Source organism: Aspergillus ruber, assembly GCF_000600275.1.
Source record: "Aspergillus ruber CBS 135680 unplaced genomic scaffold scaffold00032, whole genome shotgun sequence".
Taxonomy (NCBI): domain Eukaryota; kingdom Fungi; phylum Ascomycota; class Eurotiomycetes; order Eurotiales; family Aspergillaceae; genus Aspergillus; species Aspergillus ruber.
Genome location: NW_024467328.1, coordinates 126733 through 141519, shown reverse-complemented (window position 1 = coordinate 141519; position 14787 = coordinate 126733). Strand labels below are relative to the sequence as shown.

The 14787-nt window shown below is 46.5% G+C and overlaps 10 protein-coding genes across 10 annotated transcripts; 4 read left to right on the top strand and 6 right to left on the bottom strand.

Moving 5' to 3' along the window:
- Positions 1-121: 121 nt before the first annotated feature.
- On the top strand, positions 122-1021 carry EURHEDRAFT_518220 (putative short-chain dehydrogenase/reductase; the record flags this gene model as incomplete). Its single annotated transcript, XM_040786649.1, has 3 exons — positions 122-554; positions 600-942; positions 1003-1021. 3 exons carry the CDS (start codon positions 122-124, stop codon positions 1019-1021), a joined length of 795 nt encoding a protein of 264 aa, XP_040635382.1.
- Positions 1022-1049: 28 nt separating this feature from the next.
- EURHEDRAFT_464431 (MFS transporter) lies at positions 1050-2620 on the bottom strand (the record flags this gene model as incomplete). The annotated part of the gene is made up of 2 exons (XM_040784957.1): positions 1050-2200; positions 2266-2620. 2 exons carry the CDS (start codon positions 2618-2620, stop codon positions 1050-1052), a joined length of 1506 nt encoding a protein of 501 aa, XP_040635381.1.
- A 331-nt stretch (positions 2621-2951) lies between these two features.
- On the bottom strand, positions 2952-4611 carry EURHEDRAFT_464340 (FAD-binding oxidoreductase; the record flags this gene model as incomplete). The annotated part of the gene is made up of 5 exons (XM_040784948.1): positions 2952-3210; positions 3258-3640; positions 3688-4076; positions 4125-4341; positions 4390-4611. The coding sequence occupies 5 exons, from the start codon at positions 4609-4611 to the stop codon at positions 2952-2954; spliced, it is 1470 nt and encodes a 489-aa protein (XP_040635380.1).
- On the top strand, positions 4432-6386 carry EURHEDRAFT_234519 (uncharacterized protein). Its single transcript, XM_040778048.1, has one exon. The coding sequence runs from the start codon at positions 4741-4743 to the stop codon at positions 6091-6093; it is 1353 nt and encodes a 450-aa protein (XP_040635379.1). The 5' UTR covers positions 4432-4740; the 3' UTR covers positions 6094-6386.
- Positions 6112-7155, bottom strand: EURHEDRAFT_389358 (uncharacterized protein; the record flags this gene model as incomplete). Its single annotated transcript, XM_040779778.1, has 1 exon — positions 6112-7155. One exon carries the CDS (start codon positions 7153-7155, stop codon positions 6112-6114), a length of 1044 nt encoding a protein of 347 aa, XP_040635378.1.
- Positions 7156-7248: 93 nt separating this feature from the next.
- On the bottom strand, positions 7249-8580 carry EURHEDRAFT_518217 (uncharacterized protein; the record flags this gene model as incomplete). The annotated part of the gene is made up of 2 exons (XM_040786648.1): positions 7249-7695; positions 7789-8580. 2 exons carry the CDS (start codon positions 8578-8580, stop codon positions 7249-7251), a joined length of 1239 nt encoding a protein of 412 aa, XP_040635377.1.
- Positions 8581-8673: 93 nt separating this feature from the next.
- On the bottom strand, positions 8674-10017 carry EURHEDRAFT_464384 (uncharacterized protein; the record flags this gene model as incomplete). The annotated part of the gene is made up of 1 exon (XM_040784953.1): positions 8674-10017. One exon carries the CDS (start codon positions 10015-10017, stop codon positions 8674-8676), a length of 1344 nt encoding a protein of 447 aa, XP_040635376.1.
- A 261-nt stretch (positions 10018-10278) lies between these two features.
- EURHEDRAFT_464412 (putative NAD dependent epimerase/dehydratase) lies at positions 10279-11214 on the top strand (the record flags this gene model as incomplete). Its single annotated transcript, XM_040784956.1, has 2 exons — positions 10279-10629; positions 10660-11214. 2 exons carry the CDS (start codon positions 10279-10281, stop codon positions 11212-11214), a joined length of 906 nt encoding a protein of 301 aa, XP_040635375.1.
- A 195-nt stretch (positions 11215-11409) lies between these two features.
- On the bottom strand, positions 11410-13218 carry EURHEDRAFT_405822 (cytochrome P450; the record flags this gene model as incomplete). Its single annotated transcript, XM_040780412.1, has 6 exons — positions 11410-11828; positions 11872-12351; positions 12404-12535; positions 12585-12744; positions 12791-12916; positions 12970-13218. 6 exons carry the CDS (start codon positions 13216-13218, stop codon positions 11410-11412), a joined length of 1566 nt encoding a protein of 521 aa, XP_040635374.1.
- A 191-nt stretch (positions 13219-13409) lies between these two features.
- Positions 13410-14467, top strand: EURHEDRAFT_416177 (uncharacterized protein). Its single transcript, XM_040782887.1, has 2 exons — positions 13410-14241; positions 14294-14467. The coding sequence occupies exons 1-2, from the start codon at positions 13477-13479 to the stop codon at positions 14309-14311; spliced, it is 783 nt and encodes a 260-aa protein (XP_040635373.1). The 5' UTR covers positions 13410-13476; the 3' UTR covers positions 14312-14467.
- The last annotated feature ends 320 nt before the right edge of the window (positions 14468-14787 follow it).

The window sequence follows — 14787 nt, the reverse complement described above, 5'->3', positions numbered from 1 at the left end:
GTTCGGACCAATTCGGAGGATTTTGTCGGTCAGCAGTGATCCAGCTGTAATATAAACAAACTACCTCCATTGTATACCCTTCAGATAGAACCACTTCAGACTGGATAAAGGAATTTGAACGATGACCAAAAAAACAGTGTTGATCACCGGATGCAGCGAAGGTGGCCTCGGGGCAGCCCTCGCCAACGCTTTCCACGACCAAGACTTCCATGTATTTGCAACAGTGCGCGACCCTGCAAAGGCCACCTCACTTGGAAGAAAAAATATCGAGATTCTCCCATTAGACGTGACATCACAATCATCCATCATGGAATGCCTCGAAGCAGTCAAAAAACGCACGGAAGGGAAATTGGATGTACTGGTCAACAATGCAGGTGCGCTCTTCTTTGGCCCACTTCTGGATGTTTCTATCGAAGATTCCAAAAGGCTATTTGATTCGAATGTCTGGGGGATGCTCGCTGTTTCGCAGGCATTCTCTCCGTTGTTGATTGAGGCTAAGGGGGTTATGGTGAATATCTGCTCCATTGCTGGTGCAGTGCGTATGGCATGGCAAGGTATGTTTTATCCATCTCTCAATTGATATATTCTGACTGGAAAAGGTATCTACAACAGCTCCAAAGCAGCCGAAACCTGGTTCTCCGAAACCCTCCGCATAGAACTCGAACCATTAGGAGTTCGAGTCATGACGGTCATGTTAGGAGAAGTAGAATCCAAGATATATACCAAAAAGCAGGCATTTCACCTCCCAGAGAAATCATATTATCGGTGTATTGAAGACATCATCACCAAACAGAGCAGCGGGGCTATGCAGACCAGCAATGAACCACCAGATATGGTGGCACGGAATCTGGTTCAGGATGTGCTCAAGGGGCGAAAAGGACAAGTCTGGAGGGGAGGCGTAGCTGGGACAGCCAAGTATGCGTCCTGGTTGTTGCCGACGAGGTTGTTCGAGATTATCTTGCATAACAGTCGGGGGGTATATCATGTGAAATAACCATTCAGTGTCTTGCCTTTGAAGTAAAATAATTATCTGTATTCTACGGGAGTGACTATCCCCTGGTAGCATATTTACACCGTTTTCGAATCCCCGGCCCATAGCAATAAAAGATGTACGGAAAAGGTGCACAAGCTAGAGCCAGAAAGGCTGGGATCATTGAAGCCCAATGGATCCCCAACCTGTTATACATTGGAGTCGTGAATAGAGGAAAGACAGCGCCAAAGATAGCCCTGCCAACCACACACACAGCCAGGGCAGACGCAGCAAACATGGTATATGAGTCGACTAGGTAGTTGATTGACCCGATGGTGACAAGTACGACTCCAAAACCAAACGGTGCTCCGGCCGAGATGCTCGCCATCCAGTGGAAATCTGGACTATTTGTCCAGGAGAACCAGAATAAACCGATGGGGATGGCCACACTACCAATGCAGCAGGAGAGAAGACGGGTTTCAGGAGGCGCCGGATTTGGTGCATGATGGGCGAGGATTTTGATATAGCGACGGTTCTCTAACAATTGAAGGACAACGGCACAGAGTGTACCCACCAGCACACCGAGGAAGGGCAGTCCGCTAATTCCTTGGGGCCAGCCGCGTTGTTGAGCGAAGACGATGGGGAAGGCGGCAAAGCAAAGATAGAGAGTGCCAAATACAACGGCCTGGTAGAGAGCCAGGATAACAATGATGGGTTCGTGTATCATCAACACCCATGGCCGGGATAGTGTTGTCCAGAGTTTCCGACCGAATGATTCACTGGAAGTGGTGGTATTGTCCATTGAAGAGATGTACACTTTGCCCGTAGCTGTGGAAAGTCGAACAGCCCTCCGACGTAGAAGAACAGGACGGTATGTCTCTGGTAAGGTAACGGTGATAATAATAGCTGCTATACCACTGAGGATGGCGATGATACCCATCAGCCAACGCCATCCAATGGATTCTGCCGCAAAACCTCCTACAACAGGGCCTAGGACAGGACCAAATAGAGGCACGAGAGCAAATACTGTCATTGCCAATCCTCTCTCCGAGGGCGGGAAGCAGTCGGCGATCACTCCACCGGCGTTGGTAAGGGGCGCTGCACCTGAAGCCCCGGAGAGGTAGCGAAGAACTAGGATGGACGGCATGTTGGGGGCGACACAGATGCCGACATTGAAAGCTGCATGGACGAAACTGGAGATGATGAAGATAACTTGTCGGCCAAAGAGTTCTAATATAGAGTACAGTATTAGCATATAGTATAAAGTGTAGTGTAGAGTATAGCAAGATACTCACCAGAAGTAGGTGCCCAGAGAAACGGCCCGAATATAAAGCCAATAACAAACAAGCTAACACCCAAAGTGTTGACCACGTCGCTGCCTCCCATTTCACTAGTTATTTCAGGAACAGCACTGGCATAAGCACTCGAGGCAAAAGTCACTGAAAGCGTGACAAAACCAACAATCAGACAAAGTGTCCATCGGATCCATGATTTGAACTGGAGAGGATCTCCTGGATCATTGTCCAAGAAGGTGACACGATATGGATCGTGGATGGTCCCATTACCGGCGTATTTGTAGATGAGAATGTCGTTTGTGAGGATGCCTTGGTGAAGTATCAGTTGATACCATGGGATTTTGGATTTTTCCATTGCTGATGGGTATAAAGGTCAAATTCTCAAGTATACACAAGTCATATATATGTATACTCAGCCCCAACTATCAATTGAGTAGTTGCTATTCAACCGAATGGAAAAGCTCCGAATGGAAGTGCCGACGAAAGGGATCTACAGAGTACTATATATAACCTGCATAGTGCATATAACCTGAATATAAGCGTCTATCGGGCAATTTTAATGTATAGTAATAACCAGAACAGGGATCTAGCTAACTGCGCTTATTTAACATATACACTGAGTCACAACGTACACAACACCACTCCGTAGTTACAATCTTCATAGTCGCTATTATACTCCAAACAACCTATGGATAAACAGTCGGCAAAGGATGATAAGCATTAAATAAACCACTAGGATCAATCTCTTTCTTCAATGCGGCCAGTCGCGGAAGATTTTCCTTAGAATAGATGGATTCCAGAGGTTCATTTCCATGAGAGAAGCCCACATAGGTGATGAGATCATTAGTTCCGGCGGTCTCGACAATAATATCGCGCATTTTGGCAGGGAGATTGTCGACTGTTTCGTCGGTGGTGGTGTTGTCCGAGTATGTAATGTCAAAGTTCCTATTTTATTAGCGTATGAAGAACATAATTATATGTTGAATACTTACATATGTCCAAGTAGATCCCGTCGATTATATGCAGTAGCAGTCTTGGGCACAGCCTTCATTGCCTGAATGGCAGGAAGATATATAGCAGCACCACTGCCGACAGTTTGCGGGAATTTTGCGTTCATTTGTTCAAGAACCTGAGTCATTTTCACCTGAGCTTTAGGATCGATCGTCTTGAAACCTGCGCTGTAGAGGGATTTGCGGTATCTGCCTTTTTCACAGGCTGCTGCACCGGCTCCTCCAAATAAGGCGGCATCGATCAACTTGTTCCACGGAACCATGGTGATATTCTGTACGAGGGGCTTTTGGTCAATAAGAAACTGGACGAGTTTGCGTCCTTCATCTTCAGGTCCAGCGTAGACGGCGTTGGCAATTAGCATAGTCTGAGATGTTAGTTGCCAACATATAAAATGAAGAAGAGAGAGCTCACGGCGTTGTAATCCGGATTGTAGGCCGCACCGGTATCAATAGAAAATGCAGCAGGCATATCCTCGGCCTCCTTGGCCAACTTTTCAAAGAAAGACTGAGTGGCATTCGCCGGATAAAGAAAGTCGGCATTCATATGCATGCCATTATTCACTTGATCATACACACGGAAAGTGGCATTCAAAACAAAACCAAAGTTGAATCCGGCGCCTCGGATACCCCAGAATAGTTCCGGGTTGGTATCTTCCGAGGCTGTCACCACCGTTGTGTTAGGTAACATGATTCGCACTGAAAGGATATTGTCAATGATTAGGCCATATAGACCTTGGAGACGTCCGATGCCACCGCCGAGGCCAGCTCCGAGCATTCCTACGCAGGAACTACTGCCAGTGGCTATTAAGTCAGTAATATAATTTATGAAGATAGAGAAATACGACATACGAAAGACCTTCTTAGCCCTGTATCCTGCTTCAATGGCGTCTCCAAAAGTGGTTGCCCCACCACAAGTCAAAGTGTTCGTATCTGCATCCACCACGACATGATTGAATGCGCCAGTATAAATTTCCAACCCGTTTTTAATCTGGCTGAGACCTTGGGAGAAGCCATGTCGAGGGCCAGTCACAAAGAAAGTAGTGTTAGTATCGGTAGCACATCGGATCTATATTCATTAGTATATATCAGTATATTATAGATTACCATAACATACCGAGGCAGCAACGTCCTCCTCAGTAGCTACTTTGGCCACAACCCTAAAGCTGGGAGAAAACAGGGTTGAATAGCGACCTGTATCCTGGATAAACCCTTCTTGGTCGGGGTGTTCCAAAGCTGTGTTGCTGGAAAGGGCTGGCTTCAAGCAGTTCACCAGAGAGTCAGAGCTGGCATTGGACAGTCCAGCCAGAGCTAAGAGGGATAATTTGAGAATGTGCATCTTGAGCCTGATTTGAGATGTACCTGGACTCTACTTGTAAATTAAACATAATTATATATAAATATACGGTAAGGCACCAATTGACCGGAGGATTCGGAGGATTATTTCGGGCTGTATTCAGCTAAAATAATGAACCAAGGACAGGGAGAATCGTTTAACAAAGGCAAAGAAAGCAAAATGACTACCAATGAATACCAACTGTCGGATCTGGATAAAACAATGCCAGACCATATGTTCACACTGTTTCTTATCTATCCAAAACCATCCGATTTCAACCTTGAAAATACCATTCTCTCATTGAAAAAATCTCTGGCGAATGCAGAGGACGAGATTCCTTTGATTGCTTCTCAACTTAAATTCAATAACACCACACCTTCGTTAATTCCATCCAAGTCAATCGATCTACAAGTCCGCAATCTCTTAGACGAACATAAATCTTATTCTGATCTCGCCGCTCATTCTTTTCCTCCAACAGACTTGGATCGTGAAATTCTCCTTCCTGCTGGAGACTCATCGCCTGCCTGTCGACTACAGTTGAATATCATCCAAGGAGGTCTGATTCTTGCATTCGGTGCCAACCATATGGTCTTTGACTTGTCATCTGCTCATGCGGTATTAAGTCTTTTGTGCCGGGGAAGCAAAATATACAGCTCCAACTGCTCTGGAGAAATGCCCACTTACCAAGCGGACATTAGACGAGATGCCTTCAAAGCTTCATCACAGTCTACTTCATTGTCCAAGCAGGATTTGATACAGAGACTCCCTGCCCATCGTATCATCAACTCTCCTCCTCTGACCTCAACACCCACCACCCGAGGGGTTTTGTATGAAATTAGAGAACCGGCTATACAGACTCTGAAGGATAGATGCAAACCACTCGGAGTCAAGTATCTCAGCACCTACGACTGCATTACTGCCTGGTTATGGACGAGCATTACCAGAGTTCGTTCGTCTGAGCGACAGAAAATAGACAGTCAATCCAGTTTCTTTCATCCAGTCAATCTCCGAAATCGCTTCCCTGCCGCTGTTCCCAGTAATTACATTGGAAATGCCGTCGGGGTAGCTCGAGCTGGTCCACTCGATATATCCTGTCTCCTGGGAGAAAACGGACTGTCCATTGCAGCATCACAAATACGAGAGTCAATCCAGAATGTCAATATGGATATTTTTTCCAATCTGGCTGCGTTGTATCAGGCCCTCGCTCCAACTGAACAGCTGGTGTTTGATATGGATACACAAACCGGTATGGATTTGATGATGACCAGTTGGTATGGAATCGACAATGCCGATTATGACTTTGGATGGGGAACTCCCCAGGCTGTCCGGACGTACAACATTGCCATTTCGGGCAGAAATGTCATCTTCCCCAATTGTGATTCATCGTCCCGGCGGTATGAATTGTTTGTAGTGTTACCTGTGGCAGAACAAGATGGATTGCAGCAGGATAAAGATTTTTTGACATTTTTCTCCATATGTAAATAACTCTCACTATCTGTCATGTTAATTGTACACAATCAATGCAGGTCCAAAGAGGGTAGCATTAGCAACATCAATAGGAAAGCTGAAATTCCCAATTCCCTTGACCACAGAAACAAGAGTCAATCCATCCATTTCCCATGTATCGTGAGGGAAATCCGCCGTGACCTTGACTTTATTATCATGGTTGCTGCTTATATTAAAGGGAACTGTCAACGGAGCGATATTACCATTAAGGTAGACCAGGGAATGGTTGCTCTCAACATCAACATTTGCCTTGTTGGTGAATTCAAATTCGATCTGTGTGTCCTTCACATCCTCCGTGGTTAGAACCAAAGGTTCATATCTCTGTACTGGAAGAGAAGCACCAGGGCAACTTCCCGGCACCACACTTGTCTGATAGATGAAACTATACAAGAAATCTCTTGGTGCAGGTGTCGACACTGGTTGTACAGATGGAGGCTTCCCCAGTAGTGACCGAAGCCATCCATTCTGCTGCCCGTAAACACTACTCCAACCAGCCAGGTTGAAGATGATGTTTGCGCCACCCGTGCCGAGATTGTTGGCTGTGCGTTGGACCATATCGGGGATATGTCCGATGAAGATATAGCTCAATCTAATGGCATAGTCGATTGCAGACTCAAAATCTGTGACTGGAAAATCGTATTCACACGGGCGGACTTTAGACCCATTGAAGCCGGTGACAGCCCATTCGGCGTCGTAGTATTGGATCTCTGCTGCACCAACGAAGAATTCAAGGGACTGGATGATGTAGGACTCGTTGTGGGATGAGATATCATAGCCGGGAACATGATTGGTGATGTTGGCAATCAGCTCGTTGTAGAGCGCTATAGTTGAGAGAGAGCTGAAGGCCAGAACAGCCCAGGAGGTACGATCATCCACGTCGAGGGTTGGAGCAGGAGGATAAGTTCCAGCATGCCCCCCTGCAAGTTGCTCGACATTTGCAATTGTAGATTTATTGCTAATGACAGGATAACCATCTTTGAGGGGAGTAAAGGCCGATTGACCAATGGATGTGAGAGCGAGGATGGCAAGGATGGACAACATGGTGGATGTCTAAAAGGACTGGATCTAGATTTGCATTGCTGAAGTCCTGCAGTATTATGTATTCCATCGGAGCTTTTAGGAATCCTCCGAATATCACAAATCAAGCTCCCTCTCTAAAACTTCCATGATCCTAAAAAGTAAATCCCTTGCCGATATATCATGATAGGCTTCATTATAATTCACCGCCAGATGCATTTCCCCCCGAAACGTCCACGGATACAATGTCATCTGTCGAGTCAGAATACTGCATCCAAAATGAAAGCCAACCACTTGAACTGCATCTCCATAGTCTCCAGATAAATATCTATCCACCACACCCAGGCTGCTGACAATAACATTACTAGGTGGCGAGGTGCGAGTTTCTATCGCGCGCTTGGATAATGTCTCGCCGTGGTACTGATAAAAAGGTCGTAGGGATCTCAGGTATAGATCGCTATACCAATTTTTGTATCTCTTTGTAAGTGATGTCGTTCTGGCTGTAAAACTGCTGTCTCGTTGTACAGTAGGATTGATGCCGGTGAGATATACAGCACAGGGATGCTGGCCTTGCATATTATATGGAGAAGGCAGATGGGGTCGCATGTTTACCGCGACAATAGTCGTATAGTCTTTCGATTGGTTTGGAGAAAGAGCAAAGACAGCATCGGCCAGAGCGGCATGAATAGCAGCTGTGACGCTAATGTTGGACATTCTGCACGCAGCCACCAATGCATCTGTTGCTTCTTTGGTAAGGATAATCTTCTGTCCCTGGGAAGATCCTGGTGGAGTCGATAGATTCCCTTTGTATGGCACACCGGTAGTTGAATGGCGATGATTCTTCTCGACGAGATTTCGTGCAAATTCGTCCATATCAGCATCAACTTGAACCGGGGAGTTGGCAGCATCTTCCATGGGTGGAGAGAGGTGATACATTTCCCTCCTCCATTCCAAGCAAGATAGATCGACAGGGTGAGCGGCAAGATAGAATAACCGATCCAGCAACATACAAGTCCCAATGCCATCAATGCGCCAGTGCGAGCTGTGAAACAGCACCTCTGATGACCAAGGAAAGTAATACAAACACGGCAACCGCTGGAGATGAAGGCATTCAAGAACCTCTCCTAGTTTGCGCCTTTCCTCCACTATCATCGTCTCATTTGTCCATTCTTCTATCGCGGCCATACCATCAGGCTGTTGGTAGATCTTGGTCGGTCCATTTGTAACGAGACTGAGAGTGGGACATTCGAACCTCAACGCCTGCCATGCTTGTCGTAATGCAGTCGGAGGGTCTGGAATCGGAGGACCGAATCGAACGTTGCATACGGCGTGAATTGAACCATGTTCTTTGCCTACGCCGATGAATGCCTGCGACATATTGTAAAAGGCTCTTTCGGCGCCATCGAAAGGTTTGTTCCAGATGCCAGGCTTGCTTTCGGTCCAGTCCATTTTTATCCTTTGTGTAATTACATCCAGTGAGATATTTGGAGGTGTAGTTATATATGTATATAACTATATGTAATATATTAATGCTCCGAATGCCTAACCAATCCATTCTGCATACTGACTCCATTCCACATCCGACTTTAGGTCATGTAATTCCCCCTCGTTCAAACATACCAGAGCATCAATATCACCATCTTCTGTTTTTGGCATAAAATAAATCAATCCTCTCACAGGCACAAAATCTGGCCGTCGAATCAATGCCGGTTTTCCAAGTCCTCCAAATGATACACTATACAGATCCAGTCTTGCCCAGGAAGATGACCCGATATCATGGTCTGGATTAAACGTCCCAACATAACTAATCGTCGACTTATCTGGCTCCTCGGCGATAAGAGTAGCGAAACTACGGATATATTGACTGTTCCGACCGATCTTTTGGATATTCTCCCGCATCCGCGATGCCACAACTGACAGGGATGATGTAGTGAGTTCATGGAATGTCATGCTGGTATGAGCATTGGTTACTACGTCGCCCAAGTATTCTTTCGACACCCCCAATGCTTGTCTGCAGTCAATTGCTCGACAGAATCTGGCGGTTGTATCTGGTTGTTGGCCTCGTGAGAGGCGGACCCTGCCGATGGATCTCCAGATAAAGGCGCTTAGGGCGTCGTCAGTGGACGGCGACGAGGACTCGCTTTGACTGGCAGCTTTGAGAGTTGCGAGAGTTGATTCGTTGAAGCGGAAATAAGTCCATTGGGAGGGAGGACCCTTGGGTGGTTGTGGTGGTGGTCGTTGCGACACTGGAAGACATCGCATGTGGCTGTGGTCATGTCGCGGTTCATCTGGGCCAAGTAGAGGGAAGATAGTGGACCGATCCTGGTTGCCTGATTCAATAGTGGCAGGGGCGAATTGATCCCCACAAAGACAAATGGCAAGGAGTCGAAAGACCTGTCCGATGCCGGTCATATCAAGCATATTATGTTGAGCGGCGCAGTCAAGCAACAGTCCGCCTTGGATCCAAGTCACTTGGAATTGTAACACCGGAGCCTCTGACTCGTCATAACTCTGTGGAAACGCATTTCGAGGGGACAGAACCGTGCCGTCGAATGATGAGATTGCACCTTTGGTGGAGACGATATCTTGATAGGTCGGGAGCATCTCCGAGTGATCCTTAACGACCAGGATCTCAGGCACTACTGGGCCGCGATGAGGAGCAGTGGTGAACATACCGGACGATGCAGCAGTAACTCCGTGGTGGAGAACACAATCACCGAGCCATGGAAATGCAAGGATCATTCGATGGATGGCAATCTGGAGGGCGTTGATTGTTCTATGACGGTCAAAGTGGTTTGGAAAGGGGAAACATAATAGAAGATGAGTATAGGCCTTAAGTAAGGGGAGTTGGCCCAAGACATCTTGCATTCCTGGTCGGGCGTCCATGATCAACAAACGGATGATGATTCAAGCAACAGAAGATGAAAGATAAATGCATCATATTCGGTGAATTGATCATCTTCGGTGGATTGATCGACTATTTCGGAGGATATAGTATAGTATAATAAGTCCGACGGAGTTAGGTTATGTCCGCTGCTTTGATTTACAGTATAATAACAAGTCATTGTCCCTAATCTCAACGTCTCATCATCTCGATAGCTCATCATTTCAATTAGTCTGAAATTGGCATATCAGTCTACAATCAACATGACACGCATCTTCATGACCGGCGCCAGTGGCTATATCGGCTCTGTCGTCGTCGAACAAGCCATTCCTAAAGGATACCAAATCTACGCCCTCTCGCGATCCGAAGCCAGTGACGAGAAGATCAAAGCCCAAGGCGCAGTTCCTATTCGGGGTGATCTCAAGTCCTACGATGTCCTCCGCGAACAGAGTGCCCAAGCTGATATTGTCCTGCATCTGGCCGATGCCTATGCGGGCAACTTTGGCATGGACTACGCCGATGTCGTCCGTATCGACAACGCCGCTGTGGATGCCATCGGTGCTGGGCTAGAAGGGAGCAACAAACCTCTCGTCATCACATCCGGAACATTGGTAGTTGAACCGACTGGAGGCGAGACAACCGAGGAGTCAGCCTTGTGGGACAAGCCTCTCAACGACCGTATCAGCTCAGAACAGCACGCCATGAAGCTAGTCAACAAAGGCATCAAGGTCTCTGCGGTCCGTCTCTCCCCTTTTGTCTACGGCCGTGGTGCCAGTGGTGTTCGTCTTTTCATGATGATGTTTGCCAATGGCGGCGAAGTTTTTTATGTCAACAACGGCGACGTCAAAACCTCAGCCGTCCACGTCGATGACGCCGCTACTTTATTCATCCTGGCTGCTGAAAAAGCCAATGTTGGTGATATCTTCAACGCTACTTCCATCAACGACGTCACAACCCGTGAAATATCTGAAGCCATTGGGTCTATCCTTGACCTCCCTGTCAAGTCCTTCTCATATGATGACACCGTATCTAAATTCGGCGAGTTCCTAGCTCGTTTCCTTAATGCAGAGAACCAGCCATCTGGGGCTAAGGCGAAGAGTCAGTTGGGCTGGGATCCCAAGGGCTTGAGCATTATTGATGATATCAAGATTGGTTCGTATGTAGCTGTTGCTGAGGGGTTGAAAAAACCTGTTGCTTAGATACTATGTTTCGATAGATACAATAGAGATAAATCCAATATGGGTGGCTTCATGATCAATCTGCTGCATAATGTAGATATTAGATATACTATAGATTGTATTTACATACCTAAGACATGGCAGCACTAATCCGAGAATTCGAGGTTACTCTTATTATATACAAAATATAAAATAGGCTGCCAATACTCACTTAATCTAACCCATTCGCTTCATCAGCAATGGTGTCTCGGGAAATACAAACATAAACTCGTCAATATTCATGTTAGCTGGCCTCGACGCTCCCTCCGGATACCTAGCCTCATACCGCAACAATATCGTGGCCAGAATCATCTTCATCTCGTTTGATGCAAAGAACCTACCAGGGCACGAATATTTGCCGTATCCAAAATGCATATGGTTCTTGTCCGTCATGGCGTGTTGGTGTTTCATCGTTTCTTTGGGGTTCTTACGAAGATGATAGTATCGGAGGCCGTCGAATTCGTCTGCATTTTCGATCACGTTTGGATCCTTGGAGATAGCGTAGGATGGGAGACAGATGTGGGCTCTATGTGGAAGATGGATGCCATCGTGGAGTTTGATTCCTTCAGGGTCGTCGACGATTCGGTGGAAGCTCACTGCCTCAGTTAGTAGATATTTCCATTAAAAGATAAGACATACGTAGGCTTGGGGGATTGAATCGTTGTGATTCTCTGAAGAAACTATCCATCTTCCGCATTTTATTCAAAGACTGCTTTCCCCATCCCTCTCCATCCTCTGCCACAATTTGGTTCACCTCTTCTCGCAAGATATCAAAATATTCCGGCCTCGCCGCCAAATCGAAGATGACCTGCGCCAACGCGGACCCTGTGGTGTGAACAGCCGCAAGACTCATCACTAGCTGGCGATAGGCAAGGTCCTCAGGATCACTGTCTTTTTGTCCGGGCGTTGAAAGATCCATCATCGCTTGCAGGAGATCCTGGGGTTTTTCGTAGTTGGGATCGGTGGTTTCCCTAAATCGTCGCTGTCTGATTTCTGGAGCTAGAATCTTCTTCCCTTGGCGAATGCAAGCTCGGTATTTCCAAGAGGATGGCAGGAAGAAATCCAGAAATGGTCTGAAGAAGGGTGGAAAGGCTCTCAATGTCATTTGCACCATGGTGACTTACTTGCAAGTTAGTATGTACTACTATTTATGAGGAAAGGGATATTATACCATGATGGGAGAATCCAGCTGCGGCATCCAGCCATTTCTCATTGCGGCAAACTGGGAATCCAACAAATGCTCGATTCGACATACGAGCAATTATCTTGACCATCACGGGAAGAAGGGGGATCGATGTCCAGTCTATATTTGGTCAGTCATTTACTCAACTCTAGGAGACGACAGTCAGTACCTTCCATTACAGGCAGATCATGAGTGAGCGCATATTCCAGTTCATCTCGCATATCATCAGTCAGTTTGGCTAAATTTGGCGTAACTTTCGTCTGGATGGCTCGAGTTCCAATGTCGCTTTCGACCAGCAGCTCAATACCACCGTATCGTCCACCAAAGTTCTATTCTATCAGCGATGTTCTTGGACATGAATGGATATATTCTTACTCTGACCAAAGCCTTGATTGAATTCAATCGCTCAGAAGGCAGATTGCGCAACTCCTCAGCATACTTGTTGGACAACACAAGAATATCCCGATCATTTCTCAATACTTTGTACATTGAGTTTTTGTACTTCATGGATTGATTAGAATAAAGCTTTCTCCTTCGATATTATGCGGAAATACCTTTTCATATCCATTATTGATCATTTGCAACGCCCCCTTGGCGAAACGCATCCGCACCGACAGCGCTGGTTCAGCCCAGGATCCATATCCGACCAGAGGTGCTGTCACTCCATCCCACGACGGCATGTACACTCGGAACACGAATGTTGTAGTTAGGATTATGGCAATAAGCTGGCCCCAGGTAAGGTATGTCCAGTTCCATGAGAACACCTGAGGAGTGCCTTTAAACACTGTTTGATTATGATCCATCGTTGCTATGTCCAGTAATTGTCATATGTAGTGAATGAATCCATATCAATCCCGTTTTATACAGCTACCAAATTGATATCATTAGCAGTCACGCTGTAAGAAACCACCGATGGTTGGATTATTACTCCGAAAAACATCCGATGAATATCTGATGCCACTATATAGTCCGAGTGGAAGCATCGGCATATTAGACAAGACAAGCACATAGATTGACGGATAGAAAGCCTCTCATTCAATATCCAAGTCAAATATTCAACCATGACTATCTCCTCGGGTCCTGAAACCATCCACAAACCTCGCATTCTGTGTCTCCACGGGGGAGGCGTATCAGCCAAAATCTTTCGTCTCCAAGCCCGGCGTCTGATCAGCACACTGGCCCCATATTTCCGCCTCGTGTTCGCCAATGGCCCTTATGCCAGCGAGATGCACGCTGACCTCAAACCAGTCTATGGTCAAATAGGGAAAGGGACATGTCGTCGATGGTCACGCTGGCTGCCACATCACCAGACTTCTGACAATAAAACTGCAATAACTGATATCGAACATAGTCTCTGTATGGCAATGAAAATGGACCCGGGGACCGGGGAGTGGGTTGCGTTGATGGGATTCAGCCAGGGTGCCAAATTAGCCATCAGTATTTTACTCGAGAACCAGTTCCGGAAACAAGAAGGTCCTCATCTTGAAGGGTTTGCTGGCGTCTATTGGAAGTTTGGAGTGATTCTTGCAGGTCGCGCATTGCCTTACGCTCTCAGCCAGAGAACGCTGGGCAATCTATACTTTGACCCCCCAGGCGAACTCCCGTTTTTGAATGTGGATACAGTCCATTTCCCAGATCAGTTACAGACACCGACTCTGCATGTTCATGGTTTGCGGGATCAGGGATTGGAGATGCATCGGCAACTACTCCATCATTTCACGAGCAGGGGAAGCGCATTGTTGATTGAATGGGATGAGGGCCATCGTGTTCCGATTAAGACGTGCGATGTCAATGCAGTGACAAGTGGGATTCTTACAGTTGCAAAGGTATGTGTTTCTACAGTCTATCGGATGAAAGGAGCATAGCTGATCGATATAGGCTGCGAATGTGTTGTAAAAGAATAGTCTTTTAGAGATCATGGGTTGTGTATAATTGCTTATAATACTAGAATTCATTATTATTGCGAACACTACATATTAAAGAGAATGAGTAGCTCAAGGATTGGGGAATCGGAAAGTCGATTATCCGGACTGTACGAGGTTATAGGCGAGGAATCTGAATTACACGAAAGAGTAATACGTTAGTCTTTATAGACACCGAGATAGTAAAATGAGTGCTTAGCTATCTAAAGCGTATGGCTACGGCGCTCTTATGAGGAATCTGTCGGCCTTGCTAATCGGGCCGACTATTAATCCATCTTGACTCTCGTCACTGTTGGCGGTCACGTGGAAGCCGGAGTTTCGGGGATCCGGACATGATATCCCCGAAGCCCCGGATGATCGTATTGTATTTAGATCTCCTGACGAATTTCTCGATAGGGCTAGTTCTCGGCGTATATAAATCTCTTCAGCCATGAGGATCGATATGACGGA